General features: G+C 38.7%; 1 protein-coding gene across 2 annotated transcripts in view; it reads right to left on the bottom strand.

Moving 5' to 3' along the window:
• Positions 1–1,146: 1,146 nt before the first annotated feature.
• Positions 1,147–27,045, bottom strand: part of VSTM2A (V-set and transmembrane domain containing 2A) — a 28,990-nt gene continuing 3,091 nt past the window's right edge. Inside the window, exons 3-5 of one of the 2 annotated variants that reach the window (XM_077765779.1) lie at positions 27,008–27,045; positions 23,668–24,004; positions 1,147–3,098 (exon numbers count right to left, since the gene is read on the bottom strand). In XM_077765779.1, coding sequence (XP_077621905.1) covers positions 3,010–3,098; positions 23,668–24,004; positions 27,008–27,045 — 464 coding nt within the window. In that variant the 3' untranslated portion in view covers positions 1,147–3,009. Of the gene's footprint in view, positions 3,224–23,667; positions 24,005–27,007 lie in introns of both variants that reach the window. The other variant, XM_077765780.1, reaches the window with a different exon arrangement.

Genomic DNA, 27,045 nt, shown 5'->3' with positions numbered 1-27,045 from the left:
AGAAACAAAATCAATGAGCAAAGGGGGAAAAAAGAGAGACAGAGAGAGAAAGAGAGAGGTAAAATAAGAATCAACTCTTAACTATGGAGAATGTACTGATGGGTGCCAGAGTGGAGGTAGGTGGGGGGATGGGGGAAACAGGTGATGGGGATTAAGGAGTGCACTTGTTGTGATGAACACCAGGTGATTTATGGAAGTGCTGAATCACTAAATTCTGTACCTGCAACTAATAGTACACCATATGTTAACTAACTGGAATTTAAAGGAAAGTTTAAAAGAAAACCAAATACACATATGCAAAAATATACATATAATTTTCATGGGTCCATAGACTCCACCCAGCTTGTTTACTAACTCAGAATAAGAGCTCCTGCCTTCAATGATTTTTGTCACCTTCTTTTACCCTCAAGTGTATCATTTGTATTATGTCATTTGTAAGCTATCTGTAAGTCTTTAAGAAAGAACTAAAGAATTGGATTTGAAGTCAGATAAGCAACTTCAACTTTTTATGACCTCCTCTTCTGAAGAATGTTACATAACCTTAGAAGTCAAGGTTGAGAGAATCATATAACTTATTTTTCAACATATAACTTATCTTTCAATCTTCATTTCTAGAGTCATGGTTGCCTATGAGTAACAGTCCCAGAGCAATGCAAGGTGAAACCACTAGAGAGATTCTTTAATTTTTAAGACTTCTGTTCCAATATGTAAAGTTACACATTAACTTTCTGAGTTTGGAGGTATAGGTAGTGTGTCATATTCTTTCTCACAGAGGCCAGTGAGTCAGACTCTTGGTAACGCAGTAACAATGAAGACTTCATTATTTTGGACGCTGACACAATGAATCTATTGAGAATTCTTCCCAAGCCAGCATATATCCTTTATTATGAGCGAGCATGGCAAACATCATTGATAACAGATGCACATCTGTCTTGCTTTAGAGTTAGCCAATCTCATGACCTGAACTTTGGGTAAAAAAATTACATGGTGGATTTTCCCAGCCTGACTGAATTAGAATCAGTATGCTAAATTACACTTGAATGTAGGTGATCTCAGAGGCCAGATAGATTCAAGTAATATTTATCTTACCATTAATTTATGCATTTGAAGTATTAAATTTTGAAAGAAAATAAATTTCTAGGTTAATAAAATAGCGCAATCAAATCCTTTATTTATTTTTCTCATTAGGCTGAAATAATAAACCAAATGGACAAGAAAAATGTCAATAAAAGTTTTCGCCTGAAACATTATTTCTCAAAGATAATGTTAAGATAATATGAAAATATGCACATTGCTTGTAATTGAATTGCAGGAAAATCAATGCATTTACCTTTGAAAAGCAGAGGTATTCATTGCCTTCAAGCTTCAGTTTAGGACCATAGCTTGTGAGCTGCTGGTCCTACAGAGATGATCTTCTGGTTTTGTTATGAAAGGAAATGGAAGAATCTCTCTGGAAGGAAAACTCAGGTCATTTCTATCTCAACCTGTATCTATTCCATAGTGTATATGGAACACAGTAGTAGTTCTGCCTATCATTCTTTGTCGGAGTAGAAAACAGTTTCCAAATGAAATAATCTGAATTATCATCAAGCCAGAAATGAGAAAGAAATATTTAAAATTGTAATTCACTTAACCAGTGAAAACCTGAACACATTATGTTCTTTAGTTGGAGATTTGAAGTCATCGTTTCCATATTATATTCAGCCAACAACCAGATTTTAATTTTTAATTAGGAGACATTAAACTATAATTAGCAGCAAATAACAGAATGACAAATCTACAAAAATTCATAAAGGTCAAAGGAAGCAGCATTTTTAGCCAAAGCAAGAAGTGTTCTTCCATGAATTTAGGGAATCATGGTGACCACTTCACCTTCTCCACATTTACCTCCAAGGCAAATTGTCTAGAAGCAACATTGCTTTTTGAAAACAATGATGATAATCATGTGGGAATAGCTGTCAAAACCAGAGAGTGTACATTCTTCAGAGTCAAGAGACCCTCAAACCTCAATAAACACCATATATAAAGGAACATAGCAAATTTCAACACAGCATACACACAACAAAATTAATTCATTTATCAGAGACCAATACAATTTTGAATATGCATTTTCCAGAAGGAAGCAGAGGGCAACAGAGCCACCTGCAGCTGTCAGACCTGTGGAAGTGAAACAATGCATTACAAAATTCGCACAATATATGAATTTTAAGTGAAAAACAAATGCGTTATCTAAAAAAAAGTTGGTTGGTGACCCAACATATAGATCTCTATATGTATATATTTATATATATAATGATAAAAATCAGCTTGCATGAAGGTCATAGTCTACCTACTTTGAAGTTATATCACACATACTATAAGCAATTTACAGAATTTGTCAAGTTTGCATATACAGGAATTGCAAAATGAATGAAAATACATTGAAATATAGAACACTCAAAATGTATTTCTATAAACCTCCCAGGATTGATAGGGATCGGCCATAATCAGCACTTGCCACCATTGAACAAGAACTACAATCAAGAAAAAGGAGAAAACAATCCAAGAAAAAAAGAAAATTAAAAAAAATCTTTCTTTTATCGTGTCTTATTTAAAATAGTGTTCCCCTTGTTGACACGCAGTGTTGATGATTTTGTGGTTGCCCCCAAACAGGGGTTTTGTTTGATGATAGCTTATGTTCTGTAGCTTTTTGATTTCTGTTTGCTTCCGGCAGATAACGTGTCTTTTAGTAGGAAATCAGTGGTATCCATAGGAAATATTTACTATATCCATGACGTTCGGGCCAACCCCTGAGCAGTCAGCAAGATGATGCTTTAAGCAGCCGAAAGAAAAGGGAAAAAAAAACAAAAAACAAAAAAATAGATCTTGCTATTAGAAAATGTCCTATCACTTCACACTAATTTTCTTGAAATAAAAGATCAGTGATTCGCTCAAGAAAATGTTAGGAACAAAGCGTGTGATAGCCTCTTCGTTTATGCTTCCAGAAGCAGGCGCTCCTTGGGTAGGTAATTAGAGAACAGTGGGTGCAGAGTGGTGCTTGGAGTTTAGGGTCAACTTTGCTGTCCGCTCCGTAGATTTTACAGGCGATTTGCTCTTTGCTTTAAGAAGAGAAAGTGATATTGGAAAAAAGTCAGCACTTTAGATTAAAGCAAAGCACCCTTCACAAAGCCACAAACAAGAAGCAGGACAGAAAGTCCATGGCTTGTAGCTATCATCCTTGCACCTGCGGAAGAAGTTATAAGATATTCGCTCATCTTGAAGATTTCCAATGCTCCTTATTAGGCTGTTTTAAACACATACATATATATATTTAATTAGCTCGCCAGCTTGGCTCTGGTGCTCATGAATGTCTTGGCATGCACTGCAAACAACAACACATACAAAGTATTTCAGTCCCGGGAAGTTGGTCTTGTTTGTTTTGTCTGTTTTCAAACAATGCCATCCCATGGTTGGGAACACTGAGAGGAACAAATCCACATACTCTTCCCTCAAGGAATCCCTACAGTCATTAGGTTATTCCTCTATTGGTACCGAAAACACATGTGACCTGTTTTACTACCGCATAAGCACAACACCACAGGAGTATAACGAACACTGGGAGCAGCAGGCTTCTGAAGGGCGGGGATGTGTTCCGGGATGGGTGCGTTAGGGGCGTTTTGTTCTAGAGAAAGCCCTTTCTCAGTGGTTTATCCTAGAGAGCTGAGGAAAAGTTGGTGCTATCAAGAGTTGGACATTTTTTAAAGAGCTTGGGGACAAGGTAAGGGGGGGAACTAAATTGCAATTTTGCATTTTGTTCTTCATGCATTTTATCCAGTAAGCTTCTGGCTAATTATGTATGAAATACCTTTATTTGTAAGCAGACAAAAATGTGATGAGGCTCAAAGTATTTTTCTTTCTTTCTTTTTTTTTTTTTTTTGGTCTTTGTTTTCTTCTTTTTTTAATTGGAGAAAGGTTGAAACAGTTTGAAGGGGTAAGGGTAGGGAAGAAATTCACTCTTTTGAATATTTCTGCTAAAGAATGTTCAGGTCCACTTTGGCAATGATAAAGATTGAGGCAAGAACGCATGCTCTCAAAAGGTCACTGTAGGACAAATTTGGGGGGTTGTACAGTGGCCATTTAGTAGGTTAACATTACTGTCCTGTGCTTAGGTTACTTTAGTGCTGTCATCGATTTTCTTATTTGATAACTCGGTTATATATTTAACACAGTATCTCCTCACAGAACCCTAATGCCTGAAGACTGTGGGGTTAATGGTATCTGGAGAGTGCCCTCCTTCAGGCTGGAAGAAGGATCAAAAATGCAAAAGTGATAGTTTAGGTCAAGGGCAGTTCTAAGCACAAAGATCATGCAAGAGAAATATAGTCACTCTATGTAGAACCACTAGTGTCAGAGCTTTCAGAGCTTTCCAAAATTGGATATGCAATCTTGTTATCGTCTGAAGAGAAACTCTTCGACGAGAATTCACTTAATCAAAGAAAGAAAGAAAGAAAGAGAGAGAAAGGAGGGAGGGAGGAGGGAGGGAGGGAGGAAGGAAGGAAGGAGAAAGAAAGAAAGAAAGAAAGAAAGAAAGAAAGAAAGAAAGAAGAAAGAAAGAAAGAGAGAGAGAAAGGGAGGGAGGAAGGAAGGAAGGAGAAAGAAAGAAAGAAAGAAAGAAGAAAGAAAGAAAGAGAGAGAGAAAGGGAGGGAGGAAGGAAGGAAGGAGAAAGAAAGAAAGAAAGAAAGAAGAAAGAAAGAAAGAGAGAGAGAAAGGGAGGGAGGAAGGAAGGAAGGAGAAAGAAAGAAAGAAAGAAAGAAGAAAGAAAGAAAGAGAGAGAGAAAGGGAGGGAGGAAGGAAGGAAGGAGAAAGAAAGAAAGAAAGAAAGAAGAAAGAAAGAAAGAGAGAGAGAAAGGGAGGGAGGAAGGAAGGAAGGAGAAAGAAAGAAAGAAAGAAAGAAGGAAGGAAGGAAGGAAGGAAGAAATGATTACATGGCTCCTTAAATAGTTAACTGCACTTGACCTGACACAAAGTATGTCGGATATTGAATAATGGTTTCACAAATGCTAAGAACAATAAAACTACGTAAAATGATCCACTCTTCCAAAAAGATATTTTGGGAAATAAAGGTTTCTGTTTCAGCATGGGCACTGCAGATTGGCTTACACCTGCTCAACTGGTGCATGTACTACGTTGCCCCTTTCTCAAATAATCAGCCCTTCGGAGGAGATGTCCCAGCCCACCATTCCCAAAAAGATATGAAGGGAACAGCTACTTCATTTTGACCCAACATTCCCAACCATACTCTGTCCAGCATGTGCAAGTTAAAACAAGATTTACACAAGTAGTGTAATTGGAATGAAACTCAGTTGCATACCATCAAGAGTAGTTTAAGGCTACTAAAATTTTGAACTGCCATCAGATATGCAATACGTCACTGTAACATAGTACTGTTTTCATCATGTGTTTGTTTTTCGGCTCGTAATCATTCATCTGCTCTAGGTACATGCATTTCCTAGCGTATTTTTACTAAATGAAATGTATTGCTGTCAGGCCAATTATAAAACTTTTTTCCCCCCTGAACATTAGATTCTACATCAATTTTATCATCAAATCACTGATTGTTTTTCTCTTCTTTCTGTGTTACATCTTGAATGAAGAGATATGTACTCCTTTATCTTTGTAAACCCAGGGCTCTTAAATGCTGCCATTTGTCCTGTGTAATTTTAACAAGTAATCATCATAGTCCTTTCCATTCAGATGTACACTATTCTGAGTGTACATTATTGTCAAACAAGGTTGCTCTTTTCTATAGAGTGTTAATTTTATTGTTGTTGTTTTGTAAAAAGCAAACTTCAGCCGCTCATCATGCTTTATTCTTATCTTCACTGATGGAAACATTTTACTTTTGTGGAATAATGAGAGCCTGGGCTACAGTCAGGAGCCCTGAGTTCTAATTTCCTCTGCTCCCTCTCATTTCTAAAATCCCAAACAAGATGAATACTTGTTCTACTTTTTCGAAATTGAGCATAATAACTGTTTGTGTATTATTATTATTAATATGAATAATATTATGAATATATGAATATATATATGAATAATATGACATTGTGTTAGATCACCTATTTTGCTTTCTTTGCTTTCTTATGCTTTATGCCCTGAAGCAGGTTAACTTGCTATTTCCTCAGACCACCAAGAATTTAAGCAACTCTTCCTGTCAAAACACCTGCATCCACTTTGTGGGTTCACGTCAGCTAGTTGTTATCTCCTTCCCCTCTGAACTTCATAGTGTATTGGCTTGGTCTCTCTGATGGCCTTAACATGGTTTACATTGACTCGTGTAAGAATAATTCATTATATTCACATCTTATCTCAAGGATTACATTGCAAGTTCATTAAAGGCAAGGGGCAAAACTTTAGCAATTTTTTATGACTCTCACTGTCTGATGCAATGACTTGAGCGTTTTAAAGCTTTTGCGTCTGACACAAATTACCCTGTAAAGAAGAGAGATACTATTACATAAATTGTGCAAAGAAAATGCACGGGAGAGCATGCCCAGATGAAGAGAAGGCTCATAGAACCTAAAGATTTCTCTCTGACTCAGAATGCCATTTCATAATGTCCGTTCACCTCTTTAATAATGACCACTTTCTGTTGTTTTTATGCTTAAAGATTTTCATAGTGTTCTCTCAGGTGTAATTCCCCATGCCTTTGTAAGACAGGAAAGATATTTTCTCCATTTTTGCAAATGGAAAAGTCTAAGAAATCTTCTCAGAAGTCTAAGGAGTGCAGAAACCTGGCTCCCAATTTTCAGCTTTTTTTATACCTCAGGAGATACCCAGTGTCGCATCACCTTCACTGAGATGTGGACAAAGCGAGCATTTCTCAACGGGCTGATTGTGACAAATGAGAGTTTGGCTGAGGAGAAATAGGAAGAGAGGAAAAAAGAAAGGAAAAAAAAAGAAAAAGCTTCAAATATTTTATCTTTACCGTAATTGTTATTTCAAAGAGGAACAAAAAAATCCATCTATTGTTTTAAAAACAAAACAAAATTAAAAAACAACAGGGCAGAGTAGCGAGACCTTGGCATTCTCTGCAGTCCGCTAGAGATGGTGTGCAGTTCTGCTATCTCGTGAGAGCCACTGTCCGGTTCAGCTCAGGCCTGCAACTTCCTGCCTCATTTAACTGGCTACAACTTCCCAGACCGCAAAGTGTGCCTTGCCCCTCTCATGTGTCTGCCAGATGGAAGAACTTAGCTCCCCGTTAACACCTTCCTTTTTAAACTATTCCATCTGTACTGACGTTTCTTCCCTGCACCCTCAGTCAGAAGGCATTGGACATATTTAACCATTGCTCTTCCTGTTCACATCAATTCCCAAAATGACTACAATGCATTGGGCATCGACTATGTGTCAGGGAATTTGCATACATTGCCTTAGTTCACCCTCTAGGCAGTTCTGTATAGTAAACAGATCAAGAAAATGTAACTCAGCGACGTGGAATAACTCACCGTAAGTTAAACGGATGATAGGTAGTAAAGTACAGAAGTGAAGGAACAGTGAGGCAAATGAGATCAACTTAGGACAGAGGTGCCTGAGTGGCTCCGTTGGTTAAGCGTCTGACTCTGGATTTCGGCTCGGGTCATGATCTCACGGTGGTCTGTGGGATCAAGCCCCAACTCGGGCTCTGTGGTGACAGCATAGAACCTGCATGGGATTCTCTCTCTCTGCCCCTCCCCTGTGCATGTGCATGCATGCATATACACTCTCTCTCTCTTTAAATAAATAAACATTAAAACAAACAAACAAAAAGGACTGAGAGCTTGGGTGGCTCAGTTGACTTCAGCTCAGGTCATGATCTCCCAGTTCATGGGTTCGAGCCCCACATTGGGCTCGGTGCTGACAGCTCGGAGCCTGGAGCCTGCTTCGGATTCTGCGTCTCCCTCTCTCTCTGCCCCTCCCCCACTCATGCTCTGTCTCTCTCTCAAAAACAAAATAAAACATTAAAAAAAATTTTTTTAAAAAAGGACACTCTGTTTTCCAGAAATTCCCTGAGGTCAGCAACCTTGCCCCATTGTCTCCACATCTGTTAAATCAAGATGTGAAGCTATTATTTGAGTACACACTAATCTTTTCAGAGAAAATGAACTAACCATAACATACTGCAAAGAAAAAAAAACTGATCTAAAGTTTCTTTTCTCCAACTCTGAACTGATAAATATTGGATACAAAACCATCATCTGACTTTAATAACAAGTCGTTTGTTTTCCTCCTTGCAGCGTACTAACCGCCATATGATATAATATTTTAACCTTCTCATTTTACAGACTTTTAGAGCTTACGGGTCATCCAAATTAATGTAAATATTTGAGTAAAAGGTGACTCCAAAATCATTCTTATATGCCCTCCTCTAAGAACTTCTTTTTTCCAAGGGTTTTAATTTAATTCAATAGCCTAGGACCAAAAACGTTAAGTTGATTCTCAAAGTGCCACCACTGGTTACTGACAGGGACAGAAAGACCACGGGAGCTCTCATCTACCAGGAAAAAGCATTGGAAGAGGAGATGGGTATTGAATTCAAAGAACCAGGTGGAGCACTTAGAAAACAGTATGGACAATTTATTCCATCTTACTTTTACCGGCTCTTCAAATATCCACTTTTTCTTGGCCGTGAATATTTTCTGATGGATTAATTTCTTATGTGAGTACTTCTCATTGGTTTAGATATGAAGAACAATCACAATTCAGGGCATCTGTCTATCAATTTGGGCATAATTCTCTTCTTTTTCTTGTTTGAGTATCCACTGGAATTAAAAGGAACAAGAAAGGAGAAAGGAAACAATTTCTCTCCTGCTGGGTGGCTTCACGGTCTTACTCCAGAGCCTTTATTTTGTAAAAGTGAACATTAGCAAGGTTTATCATCTGAACAAACCTAAAAATGAAAACAGTCCAATAAAAAAAGAAGCAATCATCAAATACTTTTTTTTTTTTTTTTGGTCTGTAAGGAGGCCAGGTTTATAAAGAATGAGTGTCCATTACAGCTCTCAGAACAGACAGACCCTTTGACATACTTATATTACAAATTCCAGCTTTAAGAAATGAAAATAGCTGTGTGAGAAAATTTGGGCTCGCTTTTAATGTAATTTTTATTCAGGTTCGCACATACTAAATCACTAGTTAAGGGGAAAGGTCAATTAATAGGATGATTTTATCCTATAATTTTTTGAAAAAGATATCTTTTTATTAGAATTCTTACAGACCCAGTGCCAATTTCTTCCAGAAATCTTTTTTTTTTTTTTTAAAGAAATGTGCTTCATTTTGACCCAATACATAAATTGCCTGTTTTATTCTGCCCCAGCATGTTGGCAGGGCAGCTGTTTAAATTTCCTTTCTTGCTTTCCTTTCATCAGCAAATTGTTCTAGTCCTGAGGCCTCTTATTGGAGCCGAGGGGAAAAAAAAGTGCATTTGCCCACGTACACAAGATCTAACTGACAAGATGATACGCCATTCACCACAGAATTTTCCAGAACGTGGCTGTGGCAGGACTTCAGGATTTCTACCTTCTACAGTGACTCGAGAAGGAACATACAGTGATGGTGTCTTCCACCTGCTAAAGCCATAGTGCATCTCAAAACAACTCACTTTCACTGTAACTCATTCATGCGAGTAAGACTGACATTAGTGGAGACAGAATGATGATTGGCATGGCAGCAGCTAATATTTCTTGAACATTTGTTATTTCTTGGCCTCTGCTTGTGATCCCATGAAGTTATGATAACCTTTTGCTGATTAAGGCCCTGAAGCTGTGTGCTAGGGCTTACCCAACCAGTGGGTGGTGCCGTTGACCTTCAAAACCCGTTCTGTTTCACTTCAAAAGCTAATTTGCATCATCATTTCCTCCGGTGATTCTTCATGCCTGAAAACTCTAGACTCTCAAGTCTGCCTATTAGAGATATTTGGAAATATGAGCTGCCTTGACAAAATGGAATGGGGAACAATATAAATTAGTGGAAAACAACATGTTTTCAGAGTGAAGTTTTTAAGACATTTAATAACTCTTTTAATGCATGAATAAGAATGATTTATTATTAGCAATACCTTCACCAGTATATAAATAAACGCTGCGGGGAGACTTGCAACTCTTTACCCACGGAGTTTAAATATGCTTCCTGCATGTGTTTTCCTTATTAATCAGCATATTCTTTATGCAAAGGTAGATATTCATCCATGTCTTGTTGGAACGATCACAGATTCCGTTAGGACTGAGCACACATGCGGTTTTGTGGCACTGACAGTATTGCTGAACCACGTCACATTTCTCAAAGAACTTAAATAAGCACATTCAAGTTGGGGAATGTAATAGAGGGAGTTATGAAGACAACTGGGACCCCTGTGGAATGGCTTTGTGTCAGGGTAGGCTGGGACTGTCTGCCCTGAGTGAGGGAGCCAATACAAAGAGCACACAGGGGCACCTGGGAGGCTCAATCAGTTAAATATCTGACTCTTCATTTTGGCTCAGGTCATGATCTCATGGTTCGTTAGATCGAGCCCGGCATGGGGCTCCATGCTGACATAGCAGAGCCTGCTTGGGATCTTCTCTCTCCCTCTCTCTACTCCTTCCCTTTCTCTCTCCCCCTCTCTCTACCCCTCCCCAGCTTGCACTCTCTCTTTCTCTCTCTCTCTCTCTAAATAAATAAACAAACATTAAAAAAAAAAAGAGTGCACCACAGCTAGAATTATTGAGTACTGGGAGAAGAGGTAAGCAAGCAGTATTTTCAGATTTGAGCAATCACTCACTAATTGGTGAAATAGAGAATTTCTCTTTCCATCTACACTCACTGCATTTTGTTATGGATCACTCCTCCCCTAACATCACCAGAGAAGAGTTTCTCATTAAAGAAACACATCTCATACTTTTAGAGAAATGGCAACTGAGGCACTCAGAGTGAAACAGAAGTCAAGGAAAGAGAAGGGAAGAAAAATACCTGTGGAGATGTGATTTCAGTTTTCACTTATCTTCTATAAATGGAAAGGTAAAGATTTCAGCATAATTTATACAGTAATCGGCCTACATTTAAAAATCAACTTTGGGGCGCCTGGGTGGCTCGGTTGGTTAGTGTCTGACTCTTGGTTTAGGCTCAGGTCATGATCCCACGGTTTGTTCGTTCGAGCCCCACGTTGGGCTCTGTGCCAATGGCATGGAGCCTGCTTGGGATTCTGTCTCCCTCTCTGTCCCTCCCCTGCTTCCTCTCTCTCTCTCTCTCTCTCTCTCTCAAAAATAAATAAACATTTGGGAAAAAATCCATTTTATTTGTACAGCAATGTTTGCTTTTGGGGAAAAATTTATTTGAGGAACTAATGCCAATTGGACGTAGAAAAACATCAATTACATACTACACACCTCTTTTAACATTTTTTTATGTTAAAAGAGGTGTGTTTTTAATGTTTTGAGACTTTACCCATACATTTTCCAAATCTGAGCCAATAGTTTTATCCTTTTCTTTAATCCAGCTATTTCAAAATTATCTACATTAGAATGTTTTACAAATTATCCTCAGGATAGAAATGACCTTAGCCAGCAGAATTAAGTAATTAACAGACTCAATTAAAGCAAGATTTGTTTTTATTTTTTATTTTTTAATGTTTTATTTATTTCTAGGAGAGAGAGAGAGAGAGCGTGAGCAGGGGAGGGTCAGAGAGAGAGGGAGTCACAGACTGAAACAGGCTCCAGGCTCTGAGCTGGCAGTCAGCACAGAGCCCGATGCGGGGCTCGAACCCACGAACCGCGAGATCATGACCTAAGTGAAAGTCGGACGCTTAACCGACTAAGCCACCCAGGCACCCCAGCAAGATTTGTTTTTAAATCCATATCCCCTTTATCAAGGCATGTGCATACAAGAAAAATGTGTAGTGGCCAGGACTGCTCATCAAATGTGCTAAACACAATTTGTTATTAAATATAATTTTAAGTACATCCATATTGTTGTCATGGTATGTAATGAAGGAATGTCCAAGTGTATTTTCTAATATTCTCTCTCCGTTAATACACAAATGGCCTGAGGTTATTTTCCTATAGATGGACTGAATTACATAAAAAATCATGTATCTTGAGGCACCTGGGTGGCTCAGTTGCTTAAGGGTCAGACTTTGGCTCAGGTTATGATCTCGCAGTTCATGGTTTGGAGCCCAGCGTCAGGCTCTGTGCTGATGGCTCAGAGCCTGGAGCCTGTTTCAGATTCTGTATCTCCCTTTCTCTGCCCCTCTCCCACTCCCACCCTCTTTCTCAAAAATAAATAAACATTTTTTAAAAAGAAACCATGTATCTTCTCAGCAGTGGTATTATCCTAAGTGGTATATTTTTTAACTTTTTAATGTTATATTTATATAAGTGGTTTGTACTATACATAAACCATAATATTCAATCCTTAAATATTTAGTTAACTCTTATTACATGCTAAATACAATAATTAGACACAGCATTAACCCCAAAAATATCTAGACATAGTTCATATTTTCAGAATATGTATCCTTTCAGATTGTTTGGAACTGAGTTTTTACATTCTAAAGGTTGTTTTTTTTTTTTTTTCCTATTTAGTAGTTGTGATCCTACTCTTTGCTTCCTACATGGAGCATTTTCCAAATTAACCATTTATAATGCTAAGAAAGTGAGAAAATTACTCAATTTATTTAATCAGAAAAATCAAAACTCAACTATGTTCCAAATGGCTGAAGAAGACGCTGATAAAGATGTGTCTAAAGCATTTAATAAGAAAAAAAGCAGTCCCATAATAGATCTCCTCCTTGCACAATGCTTACGACCTTTCTACTTTAAAATACAGAGCGACTACATTACTGGATCTTTATTAAAGTACTTTTGTCTGTGACGTTAATAAAATTGCTTCATGTAATTTCTGGCATTTTACTTTTTCAATAGCTCCATGGTCCTCAGCTTCACGGAATAGGGAATCCTAACTCCTAGTTTTACAATTTGCTTTAATTCAGACACCAAGAGTTTAACCTATTTTGGGGTTGTTTTATGCACATAGGATTCTAAATTCACACAAAAATGCTCTCTCAGACTTTTTAAAAGACATATTAAATAAAACGTAATTATCATTTATAAATCCTCCGGGGTACTAATTTTCCTTGACAGCCCCAATGACTGCGCCATTGCTCACCCCTCTGAGCTCCCTCTGAATCGGGGACTGAATGAGTCATACTACTGGGAGGAAAAATGATTGCATGATATTTAATTTATGGACTTTATATCTGTTTGATTGGTTTAATCAAAATGAGTTTATCAAGATCACATTCATTATGTTCAGAAAAACAGAAAAAAAATAATTTGATGGTCAGATTATCCATCCAGCTCGCAGGAAATAATATGCAGTGTTCTTAACTTTGATGCTACTAGAATTTCCGAGTACACCACTTCCATGCTAGGACTTCTAACATATGTGTGCACACACGTGTGCATGTATGTATAAATATGTGCATGTATGCATACATGTATGTGTGTATATATTTTTAATTTGTCATGACCTCCACAATAGCACATTGTTATTCTATCTTGCCTTTTTTTATTTGTTTAATATACTTTGTTTGTTTGTTTTCTCTGTCATGAGCTGTCTGCCACTGGACTATCTTTAAATCTGGGAAATTTTATTTATTATTATTTTTAATTTTTTAAAACATTTATTCATTTTTGAGAGTGAGAGAGACAGAGTGTGATCAGGGAAGGGGCAGAGAGAGGGACACACACAGAATCTGAAGCAGGGTCCAGGCTTTGAGCTGCCAGCACAGAGCCTGACGCAAGGCTTGACCTCATGGACTGAGACATCATGATCTGAGCTAAAGTCAGACGCTTAAGGGAGTAAGCCACCCAGATGCCCCAAAATCTGGGAAATTTTAAATACTGTGTTTTTTTCCCAATATAACAAAATTAATAAACTATCACTGTATAAATGTTAAGTATACACATGAAATAATCAAGCAATTAAAAATCATAACATCTTGGGGCACCTGGGTGGCTCAGTCAGTTAAGTGTCCAACTTCCGGACAGGTCATGATCTCACAGTTCGTGGGTTCATGATTTTGAGCCCTGAGTCGGGTTCTGTGATGAAAGCTCGGAGCCTGGACCCTGCTTCAGATTCTGTGTCTCTCTCTCCCTCTCTGCCCCTCCCCTGCTCACAGTCTCTCTCTCTCTCTCTCTCTCAAAAATAAACATTAAAAAAATCATAACATCTTGGGGCGCCTGGGTGGCTTAGTCGGTTAAGCGTCCGACTTTCGCTTAGGTCATGATCTCACGGTTTGTGGGTTCGAGCCCCGCATCGGGCTCTGTGCTGACTGCCAGCTCAGAGCCTGGAGCCTGTTTCAGTCTGTGACTCCCTCTCTCTCTGACCCTCCCCTGCTCGCGCTGTTTCTCTCTCTCTCCTAGAAATAAATAAAAAAAAATATATTAAAAAAAATCATAACATCTTGACTTCTGGTGTACATTTTCATATATTTCTTATCATTTTTCTATGCAAGTATCTCAGATTGATTTAAAGTTTTATAGTCTATATTTTTTACTTTATTATTCTGTACCCTGTATTTTTCATATTATATTATGTATTGAATTAATCTAGTTTCATTAAAACTTGACTTTAGAAGCTGCATAATAGTCACTGTATGGTTTTGACATTTTAACACATTCATTAAGGAACTGCCTTACTCTTGGTCATTTGGGTATTTCCAGTTTAGGGAAGACCTCTGTAATAAGCATGGGTCTGGGCCTGTTTCACCACTGATCTTTCTGGAAGCTCCTCCTAGGAATATTACTTCAAGCACAAGTGGGCCACAAGATCTAAAGACCTGTGACTGATCTTTCCGAATAAATTTTCCTCAAGAAGGAAAGTACCAATTCACCATGCAAGTAATCATATATCAAAATGCTTGAGTCACTGTAACCTTGATGATACAGGCTGATTCTAAAAATCTTTGCCAAGATTATATGTGTCAAGTTTGGAAAAAAGACTAGGGTTTTGACTGAGACTGCGAGTCTACAAACACTTTTGAAAAACATAAAAATTTTTTAAAATTGTGATTGTCCACCCAAAGACATCACGTATTTATTCATTTATTCAAACCTAAACTCTCTGAACAGACTATTCTAATGGGCTTCATATTTAGAATGCTTGTTATTGTCTTTAAAAAGAAAACTAGATATTTTATATCTTTTGTTGTTACTGTTGAGAATTATTATGATGTCGCAAACATTTCTATTTGGTATTGCTGTCAAATAGAGGATTGGTTTGAGGGTATTTTGCTATCTCTAAGCCATTTGGAATGGAGTACATAATCACAGCATATGTAAAACTGACATTATTTTCTTCTCTTCCAAAGTATTAGATACACATATTGCCTTGTCTGCAGCATTGCTTTTTACTTACATTTGACTTAACTAAACACGTGTTTTTTGTTTTTTTGTTTTATTTTTTAACATTTTTTTTTTAATTTCTAGGAGAGAGAGAGAGACCGCGCAAGCAGGGGAGGGTCAGAGAGAGAGGGACTCACAGACTGAAACAGGCTCCAGGCTCTGAGCTGGCAGTCAGCACAGAGCCCGACGCGGGGCCCGAACCCAGGAACCACGAGATCATGATCTAAGCGAAAGTCGGATGCTTAACCGACTAAGCCACCCAGGCGTCCCTTTTTTAAAACATTTTAAAAAATGTTTTATTTATTTTTGAGAAAAAGGGAGACAGCGTGAGCAGGGGAGGGTCAAAGAAAGAGGGAGACACAGAATCCGAAGACAGGCTCCAGGCTCTGAGCTGTCAGCACAGAGCCCAACGTAGGGCTCGAACCCACGAACTGTGAGATCATGACCTGAGCCAAAGTTGAACGCTCAACTGACTGAGCCACCCAGGCGCCCCAAAACACATGTTTTAAATTACTTACTGTAAAATGTTATTTTCACTTGTCTGTTTTGTAACTTTAAACCTTCAGAGCCTCAGGTGTCTGATTTTATGCTAATCTTCCTGTATCTGATTTTTCTTTTCTGCTTTGCTCTGTAATTAATTTGACTTCATTTGGATGTATATCATAAATTATGACAATGTTTCCTTTTATCACTTACTAATTAATTAATGCCTTTCTTAATTCTTGTATTTTTTAGTTCATCGGATATGATATTATTTTATGTAATTTTAGAGCTTCCTAGGCTTCTTATTTTCTTTCAGCTCTATTCATATTTATGTTCCTTTACTACCATTTTATTCATAGTTATTTAATAATATGCTTTAATATCTGGTAGGTAAAGAAAGAGGAACCAACCACTACCAGGTTTACTCTAATAGATCATTAAAATACACCAGGTCACTTACTGCTGGAATTGGTCCTTAGGGCATATGTGTTAATAGCTCAGTTTCATAAATAATGACTGCTGAGGTTCAGAGATATTTTGTACACAGCTCACTCAACAAACAACCTGGGGTTTATTGGTTTATCTAAATCCACTTTATTTTTTTTCTCTTTTTAAAGCTTTTACCTAGTCTCACTTGTTTATGTTTTCAGATGTATCTATAATTATTTTATGATTTTAAACATTCCGAGGGTCATTTCTGGAAAGCTTGAAATTAATTAAGAGAGTAGCCAGGGTATATAACTGTGGTTTCCAAATACGTGTTGTATATTCAGGCCACACAGTTCAAATTCTTAACAATCCTTTGGAGTTTTATTATGCTTTATAGTAAGGATCTAGTTACAACCTTGGGCAAGGCAGCTTGTGGTCAATATACGTAGTGTGGTTGTCTAGGGGGAAACTTATCATCAATTAGTGGCATTGTGACAGAAGTGAAAAAAGAAGTCCTGAAGTTATACACAACAAAACGTAAGCCAGGAATGAAAACTCAGTCTACTTTCCTTAATTCATCACCTACACACACTCAATACACACACTCCACTGCAGCAGAGCCAGGTGGTATAGACCACTGACTCTCAGGACTTCATTGCTCCTAATAATAATCATAATAAAAAAGCACATGCAACAATAGACCTATTCATACAACAACTAGTTATCATTTATTGAGAGCTTGATTAATGCCAAGCTCTCTCTGTATCTACTTTCATTTAATCCTCAAAACTCGGTTGAGGGTTATACCATAGTTTCCGTTTAATAAATGAGAATATGAAGACATGTCCAGCTATGAGTGATGGAGATGAGGAGATGGGAACCGAAGTGCCTACTGCCCCTGCTGGTGACAGCCAGGGTGAGAAGTAGAGGCTCTAAGGAACGGCTTCCTGTTTATGTCTGCCCCTTGCCGCTGACAGGAATGCACCTGTGTTAGACCATAGATGGCAGCCGTGTTCGTTGGGAGAAGGACCCCTGCCTTTTCTCTTTTAAGATGTGTGTTACTTTGGCCAACAGAACTAGTCTTTCCAGCAAGTTCCCAAACCTTGGGTCATCTGTCCAGATAGCTGCTACCCTGGCAGCTTTCTGAAAGCCCCAAAGGATCATGCAATCATTAGAGACAAGAGCTTAGAACACTGGCCATTCTGCTTTATGTCTCTGCAATTACAGAGCTCCCGAAAACCACAGGTAAACCTTAATGTGGCCAGTCATGCATTGAAAAGCCCTTCCAACACAGAGCTAGCCCTTGGTTCTCGAGATCCAGCTAGTTGTTGAATTCCAATGAGTTAAGTATGGTTTGTGAGGGAATTTAGCCAGTATAGACTTTTAATCTGCATAATTCCGGTTCAAACACAGCTGAAGCCGTTTCCTTGGCCTGTGTTATCTAAAGCACTGCCTCAAATCTATTTTTCATCTTATTCACAGACACTTGATTTACATAGCAGCCATTTAACTGATAGAATTACGATGATCAAATTAATTTAACCTGCGTAAGCAGCCAAGTTGGATCATTTAAACCAAAATCAACATTGAGGTCTAAATTATATCTTTGGCTATCTACCTGGATGCAACACACCATTTCCTCATATTTTAAATGAGGAAAACAATCTCCTGTAAGACCCTCAGCCCCTTGGCTACCTCCCCCCACCCCAACCCCCACCAGCTTTGAATTTTGTTGCAAGATCATTCTCACTAAATCTGGCCACTTTTGGAAAGCAGCCATGTTTATCGGCAGAGGAGCTCCGGGGAGCTCTCGGCGTCTGGCAGCTGCCAAGCAGCTGCCTCTCTCTCAGTGTTCAAGTTCACCTCCTGGTGAAAACACAATCATCATATTTCGGAGTTCAGAGAATCAGCGTCCCTGCTAAGTGGCTACAGACTCCACATGCAGAAACAGAATGACCCCTTAACCATGGCCAGATCTCCTATACGTGCCAGCTGTGGATCATGGGAATGAAGAGCACAGCTTTGCACAAGTCCATCTCTCCACTGGAAAATAAATAATGGCAAAAGATCAGTTTCTAGAAAAGCATTCTGTAGCATTGGACACATGCATGTGTATCTTGTGGGAAATGCTGCAGAATTCTTGCCTCACCTCTAAGAACTTTTTAGAGCTAATGAGTTTCGTAATTTGCTGCACACAAAAATACCTCTTTCTGGTTCTAGATTCAGAGAATTTCATTCAGTAGGTCTTGGGTGGCGTCTTTGAATATGAATCTTTAACAAGCTCCCTTGGGGAGTCTGGCTTAGGTCGTCGGCACTACACTTTAAGAAACACTGTTGAGAGTCTCATTCAGTTTTGGAATAGTGGCAGTATTATCTGTTTATGCAAATATAATTATAAGGGGAAAAAAGGAGAAAAACAAAGATTTACTGTCCCTCTCTGCTTCCCTTTCCTCCTGCAAACATGAACTCCACTTGCTCTAGGCACCTGGAGTATTACAAATGTAAATTGTAATAACTGGAGCCTACAAGTTATTGTTGGGTGATGGACTAGCCCCTTGTGCCTGAGACTGAGGCTCCCCCAGAATGTAGGGCGAAATCCAGCCAGGAAAGGAGGAGAGCCCCAGGGGGAAAATTCCTACACTACAGGGCACAACAATGGCTTGAAAGTAAGTGTGAACAAGGTGCTTCAGAGCCCTGAAAGAGGAAAAAACCAATTCTAAGGCGAAGGAGGAAGCTTTATAAAAGAATTTGCATTTGAGTAGGAACTCAGCAAACAGGGAAGGGCCCACACGAAGAAAACACATTTGCAAAGTCACAGAGGTAGAACAGTATCTGAAAACATTGAGGAAATACCAATTAAGAAGATTAGGGCCGTGAGGGCTGGGAACTCAGGAGAAACAAGGCTGGAAATTACACCATGAAAGTTTGTGATGGTGCTTCGGAAATAGTAGTTATTTCATACTTGCTCTGTCGTGATCTTTCAATGCATCTGAATTTAAACAGGCAAAGTATAAGAGATGGAGAAAGTGAAAAGGGCCTGTCTTGAGAACAAAATCCCTGTTGGTGGAACAGAAAAAAATGCAGTTGTTCAAGGATATTTTAAAGAGACAACTGGTAGGAGTGAATAATGAATTCATGGTGGCAACCAAGAGAAGAAGACATAAGAACATTTTCAAGGTTTCCACAAGACCTGTGATCGTGATCATGTTAGTAAAAGGATTTGGGAACACCGGCGGAAGAACATTTCTTTTTGGTAAGGAAGCTAAGAAATAAATTCAGTATTGAGTTATTCACGTTTAGGGGCCTAACCTAGATATCACTGTGAAACAAACCACCCTACAACCCTTTATTTTTTCTCAGGAGTCCATGTCAGCTGGGCTCAGCTGTGAGATGCTGGTTGAAATAGCAGCCGAGGCCAAAGTTAAAGGCCGGCCTGCTTGGGCTTCACTCAACGAAGTAAGATGGTCTCAAGGTAGTTGCCCTTGGATGGCGCCTGGCTTCCAAGAGGCCAACAGCAGAAGCTAGAAAGCCAACAGCAGAAAGGCTGGGTCTGGACCTGGCATTGCATTACTTGCATAACATTACCTTATACATTCCTGTGCAAGTGGTCCCAGGCCAGCCCGGTTAGGGGGCAGGGAGGAAAAGCCCCACCTCTCAATGGGTATGGTCAACAAAAGTGCAGCCATCTTTCTTTCCCCTGCCCCAGTGCTCGTGGAAGGCACATGTGGAGATGCACTGGGGGACCGACCATTGTGAACCCCAGCCTGGCTCTTCAGAGAGAAATCAGAATTGGAAACAGGGGTTGAGGAGTTTTCTGAGGGAAAGCCAGGGTGGACGAGAGGTTTTCACGGAATTGAGAATGAAACAGGTCTACATTCAAAAAACGCGTTTGTTGGGAGAAGCCAACAAAGAGGCAAACTCTAACAGCCAATCAGGAGGGCAGGGGAAGACTGAAGCTCCTAGCAGTTGCCCAGGACAAAACAGAGGAGGGAGGGGACCGGGCTGGGGACTGCGGGGCCAGCAGAGACGGCGGAGTGAGCGCCGGCGCCCCCTGCCGGATGGGGGCTGGCGGCTGACGCATTGAGTGGGATTTGCCAGTTTTCCCAGGCGTGGGGAGGGGTCCAGTAGCATGGAAGACAGGGACAAAGGGGGAGGACCGGTCGGTGAACGGCACCTTTGGCTTCGGAAAGGGAGATGAGGCCGGAAGAAGTAAGCAGAGAATGGTGTGTATACTGAGGTGTCTGGGGAGGCGTGAGGGCTACAGGATGTCTGGGTGTCACTGTAAAGATGGAATTAGAATCAGGAATTCTTCCTCCTCAGAACATCTACAGGACATTTCTTCAATGTCAGTATGGGTGCGCAAAACTGAAATTCAAAAGAATTGGAAATATGAAGACAAGGGGTTGCAAAAGCCAGGATTTGTCTGTTTGCTTTATCGTCTCCCCTCATTATCTTGGTTTTAACCGTGCATTATCAAGTGAATTGAAAAGAAGATGTCATAAAGATAAACAGTTTAAGGCAGGAGGGTGTCACATGCTCACTTACTTTTGGAAAAATAGGGAACTAGCTATACTAAATGATAGTTAAATCTATCTTTATCTTGTGATATGTAGATGGTAATCGGCTTTTTTCCACCTTTTTTTCCCGTGTACATATCTGTTTTAGGAAAACTGATTAATTGTATGACAATTTGAACATGATATCTAGGTATGTATACAGACTTCCTGCATAGAGACAGAAATTCTTTGACAGAAAAATTCTATGAATTAAGAGTTGAGTAATTCCACCTAAATGATTTAGTCAACCAAGTCAAAGACTATCATGAAGAGGAAAGGCCAGATAAACCAGGCTTTTGTAGCACAGGTTAATATTACAGTGTCCTATGTACCAAGCATGAAGCGTGCCTCGTTGTAGTGAAAACAAGCAAAAGGCTTGGCCTATAAAAGCAAGATTTTAATCTTTGTGTCTTCATCATGTCTGGCCTTGAATAGAGTAAGAAAAAAAAAAGATGCATGATGAATGGAATTTACAAATGTTTTGTCTGCTCACAAAGAGAGGAAGTATGTCTCCCATTTTTGTGTCATTGTGCCTGGTGTAGAAGCTCTTGTAAGGATGGAGAGTGAATAAATGAAGCATGGGTATCGAAATCAGCTTTATTTGGATATAACCTGGAAAATTATAAAGCAAAATTATAAATCAGGATGTAGGTATCACAGTGAATCTACTATATAAATATCCATTCCAGATACTGTATTTTATACAATAACTGTGCAAGCTCGGAAACTTACACATGATAGAATGAGGGGTGTGGGCAACCCCAGCTGCTGAAGTAGCTAAAAATGATACTAAGTGTCTCAAAAATATTTTCCAGTATTTCTATTAGTAGAAAAACATAGAAATGAAAGATGGGGATATATTTCATGTAAATCTTTGCTATAAGCAGATGACTTTGGATGCATATCTGGATGCTTGTGCATGAAGTCAGCATCCCATCTTCCATATGCATATATCCATGCATATCTGGATGCATATCCCTTCCTCCATTTTGCTTTAGAGAAAACTAGTCAGGCTGGTGGTGTGGTGGGAAAATAAGTAGTGATTCCTATTTGAAAACTGTTAGAAGATACCTAGAATTTTACCCTTTAGCTCCAATCACAATACTAAGAAAAATACATGAAGATAAGTTAGCTGTTTTTAGGGTCCATTATTTAATCCAAAGGTTAATAATTTAGAAATAGAAGATTTCAATCCAGGCTTAAAATCCTCCATTGGAAGAGGTAATCCATTTGATTTTATTCAACAGATTTATGATCTCTAGTTTGGAATATTCTATGTAGGCCAATAATTACACTTCCATAATTTGGAGTTCTCACTAATAAGGTTGTAAACTGTCTGCTGAGGCTACTTTGTAATTTTCCATATAATGTCTTGCTTCTTTTGTCTTTGCATGAAGGGAAGAGGGACAATGTCTCCAAAAACACTGACTCTTTATCAAATAATGGCTACAAAAATTCTAACCACTAGGGGGTTTGTGTGTGTGTGTGTATTTCTGTATGTTACATATGTATATGTGTATATACATGCATATATATATATATTCGAGCTATGGTCTTGTTCTTTAACTTAGAAAACAAAAGAGATGATAAAGAAGAAAATGAGACAAAGCCACACAAACTGAGCCTTAGAGAGGCTAAGGGGCTAAGCTATTTATTCATCAGATTGGCAGAAACTGCCGTGACCCAGGCAAGCTCACCCACGCAAACTCCCAGGGATCCTGAGTCAAGCTCTTCACACATCATATCCATTAGCATGTGATGAATAAGAAGGAAGCCTAGGTTGGTACATACTATTTTAAAAGTGCTATTCACCAGCAAATATTTAATATATATGTACGTATGTATCTGAAATCATCCTAATGAAATGATCAGGTTTTTGCATTTGATGGCCAAAGTGACCTTGAATGTTAGCAATGTCATTGGCTATTACCAAGAGTAGTATCAATAATTCTCCAATGATAAACTGTAAAGGGAAAAATTTAAAGAACAATAAATTAAATATTTTATGCTCCCTTCATCCTGTAATCTTACGTCAAGGGTTTGAACAAAATACAGAACAGTCACGGGGTTGTGAAGGGGACTGCTCATTCCAAGAAGCCTTTATCCCACATCAAGGTTACAACTTCAATGAGTTTCCATTGGCTGAGTGATTGCATAAATTAATGCTATTCAGAACAGCTTTAACTTGCACAGCTGACTTGGGAAATGTGTGACTAAGCTCCTAAATTGGCATCAAAGGAAGGCACATTTGCGAGAGTTGCCGAATCTCTGCACCACTTACTGCCTTTCATCCCCTCTCACTTCCTGCCATTATCATTATCACTTTCATCAAAGGCAGCTGAAGTTTCTCCTTCAAAATCAAAAGCCCTTGGAGAACAATCCTGCCTTAAAGCTATGGGCCGCTGAAAATGTGTTGTCCCTTTCATTTACATTTTGATTAAGTCAAAGTCTCTTAATTTGGGCCATTGTCGATACATAAATCTGTAGAGAAAATGAACATGCATTTATAATGCAACCAACATGACATGATTTACTGTTCTTATAAGGTGTAAATACAGAAGGGAGTGGGGGGGAAAGTCCAGCTCTTAGTTCCCCTGGACAGCACTGCCAGAGACTAACGGGGCGACTCACGTCCTCTGTGAAGGCGAGCCTCAAACTCCGCAGCTTCGTCTCATTATTATTTCAACTGCGCTAGGTCTCCAACTTTAAAACCATCAAACATAAATCTGTCTACTCTACTTCACCGATCTTCCCGTGGGAAGGTTTGTGAGTGGTAAAATGAAAGGCTCAAAATGGGTTTCCATACCTGATTGTGGACTTTGTTTGGGGATTTTGGCTACCGCTTGAGGGCTGGATGTGGAGTGCATTCGCTGGTTGCCAGAGCTGTGGATGCCGCTGGGAATGGCCACTGAGACATTCTTGCGAGGCTTCGTATCCTGCAGCCACATGGGCGAGGCTTCGAACGCCTGCATCCGCCTAGCATGGCTGTTGGCATTGACTTTCAAGTAGGCCTGGGCTTTGTGTTCCTGCAGCTCTCCGTAATTAGCATCTGTCACCCTGCATTCGTATAAGCCTTCATCCTTTTTCCTCACTTTGGAAATCTGAAGCTTGTGAGAGATGTCATTGCCTTGGACTTTCACTGTCTGAAAAATTGCAGGTGAAAAAAAATAAAGCGCTACATCAAACGATTTTGTTCCCATACTTGCTCCCAAGCTTGCTAATGTTGGGAAATTAAAGGGGCTTAACAGCCTCATAGCCACAGTCAGAGAGCTATTTATTTTTTTCAACAGTCTGATACGAAGGTCGTATTTATCCCATTGCACTAACAACTGGCTTCACAAAATCAAGGGATAATTAGTTCAATCCAGCCAGTGCCAGATTCTATTAGCCACGTGGTCCCCAGATCCTAGGTTGCAGGTCTGCCATTTTCCAACCATGGGATTGACCTCTGCTTGGTTAGCTCCGTTGAATGAAGCACAAACATAAATAGGTAAAGGACACAGTTTGTACAGCCTCTTGTCTTCACTGCAGGCAACAACTCTGAGAGATCACAAAAATACATTCTTGGTGACAACAGGGTTTAAGTGAGAATGTTTTTATCCCCACATTGGGGCTGCCTCACGAAAGGTACTGACACAAGGCTTGAATAGTAAGTATTCTTCTCAGATGTTTGGTGCAGGCTTGCCAATAGTCATGGGGTGGCATGACTCAGGGTGCAGATTAATATCACCTCATCTTATGGCCAAAGTACATACCCCCATCAATGATAGGTCCTTATGCTACTGGAGCCAGATACCATCATTCAGATGCTAGTTTGATTTTCAAGAGAGAAACTGGCTTTCTTATTTCTTCTAATAGTTTTTATGCCAGATTAATAGCAAAATTATGTATGAATGTAATATATAAGATTATATATAATTTTATATTATGTCTAATATACATATACACATATATATCCACAAGTATCTTTATCAGAACAGCTAGATTTTATATACATGATATATTATCCACCATTGACAGATGATGGGTTTCATAAGACACTCAGGATTTAAGGATTTGGATGATTTTCAAAGGCAGAGAAAAGTGAAGAAGGCATACACTTTCAAGTGGCCACAAGTAATTAAGAAAACTTGGGAAGCATTCATCTGCTTTTTACATACAGAGATGTATACAAACAGTGTCCAACATTTGAACCATAACCACAGTATGTATTTATTTGTATGCAAAATTATGTATAACTATACACTAATAATGGGGATTAAGAGTGTCAGATAGAGTCAGTTGAGTCTCCTAATAAAGTTTGAAATAGTTGGAGTACTTATATGATTATTTTCTTACAGTAGAGTAAACTGAGATTTGGGCGTTTGGCCCCATGATTCTCAGCACTGACTGCACATTAGAATCCTCTAGGGAGCTGTTAGAAGATGGTCTCATTGGGGTTAATGCAGAAACATTAAGTGTGCATCTCAAAGGGGTGACACTCCTGTCCGTGTTCGGTAAAAGAATTCCTGAGAATTCTAAGCTAACAACCGCTGGTTTAAGACACTTGACATGACCAAGGTCACTTTGTAGGTAAACTGGGAACAAACTACTTTCTACCTCAGTTTATAATGAGAACTTTTGCTGCTGATTCACTACATTTTACTAACTTTTGGCATAGATAATACTGTTAGGGGCTGTATGCAGTAGCTGAGCGCATGACCATGTATCTTAACTGTATGCTTCCTCAGTTCAGGATGTGTGAGGCTCTTTTCCTTACTGCTTCTTGGAAGATATAGGCATGGGTGAAGGGTGAAACTTGAATAGTCCGTAAACAATCTAGCCACATATACATGCGTATAAATGAAATATTTAAGAAAAGTATTGTCAATAGTTTTACCAGTAAGCCTTTCTAGTACCATATGAAAACAATAATTGTGTGATATCATAATAATTGCATTGAACTATCCCAAAGTCAGTAAGTTTATGAAGACAAATTGTAGTTTTTTGGTTTCTGTCTTCTTTTTGTTTGATATTTGTTTCCATGTTTAGATTATACATTTACATTTGATTCTATTACTACGAAATATTTTTATACTTTTGGTTGTGATATAACTCCAACTTTATACCACGTTTTTGCTATTGTAACAGCCTCAGAATAAATTTTCTTTTTTTTAATGTAAGTCATTGGATTTTTAGATTCCTAAAATGAATAGATAAACAATAGGATGTAATTTATTTTATACAATATTATTTTCATATTATGAAAATTATATATAATATATAAAATATTAGGCATTTTATAATTTATATATATAATTGTTTTATAAAAGAATTCCTGAGCATATATACATGCTAAGCAGCCCTGTACTTCCTCATTATATAACAATTTCTAGTAATGGAAACTTCTCTATTACTTGTAAATGATTGAGGCAGTTCTATCAAAATAAAGTGATTCTAGGAGGCTTCAGTTGTGGTGTAGTAAAAGAATACAATTTTCTTTTTATTTACAATTTCACATAGAATTATTAAAAGTAATAACCAGGACAGTTGAAATACATCTCGGTATTGTCAATAGGTCAACCTCCTCCATTATGTTTTATATTTATATTGGCTTTGGCTGTATATGGTTTTGAACACTGGCATTAGAAATACACTGCATGCATTTTGAATCACATTGAAAACTGAGTGTTTTCAATACAATTTCAACATCCGGTTGGATGCTTTAATTTTTTTCCTGCCTAGGAAGATTTCATAAGTTAGTGTTTTACTTCATATTAAAGGATAGTTATTTCTTTGATTTTGAATGAAGATTAACATTGCAGCCCTACAGTCTTACAACTATTTAACGTTAAAAAGAGTGAGAAGGAAAAAAAGCCCGTCACACTCTTTGGCAGGCAAAATGAGTCTTTAGTAATTGCTTAAATATATACGATATTAAAGTAAGTAATTTCATTGTATCAACTTTTAATCTGCCTCAATTTTTTTGGACCGTGTGAAATAAGAAAGAAAAAACTGGCTCTGCCCTACGTTCGCGAGATTGCCTTTCTCAGGCACAACTCGCTAAAGGCTTTTTTAAAAACCTAAAATTGACTCTTTTTCACCTGGGCCTGCCTGGCAGCTGACAAAGGCACGCGCCCCCTGTCGCCTGTCGCTGTGATACTCACGCTGATCTTGGTCCCGTCGTTGTCCGGGTCTCGGTCGG

The sequence above is a fragment of the Crocuta crocuta genome, unplaced genomic scaffold (genome assembly GCF_008692635.1).
Source record: "Crocuta crocuta isolate KB4526 unplaced genomic scaffold, BGI_CrCroc_1.0 scaffold751, whole genome shotgun sequence".
NCBI lineage: Eukaryota > Metazoa > Chordata > Mammalia > Carnivora > Hyaenidae > Crocuta > Crocuta crocuta.
This window is presented reverse-complemented; position numbering and strand designations above follow the sequence as displayed.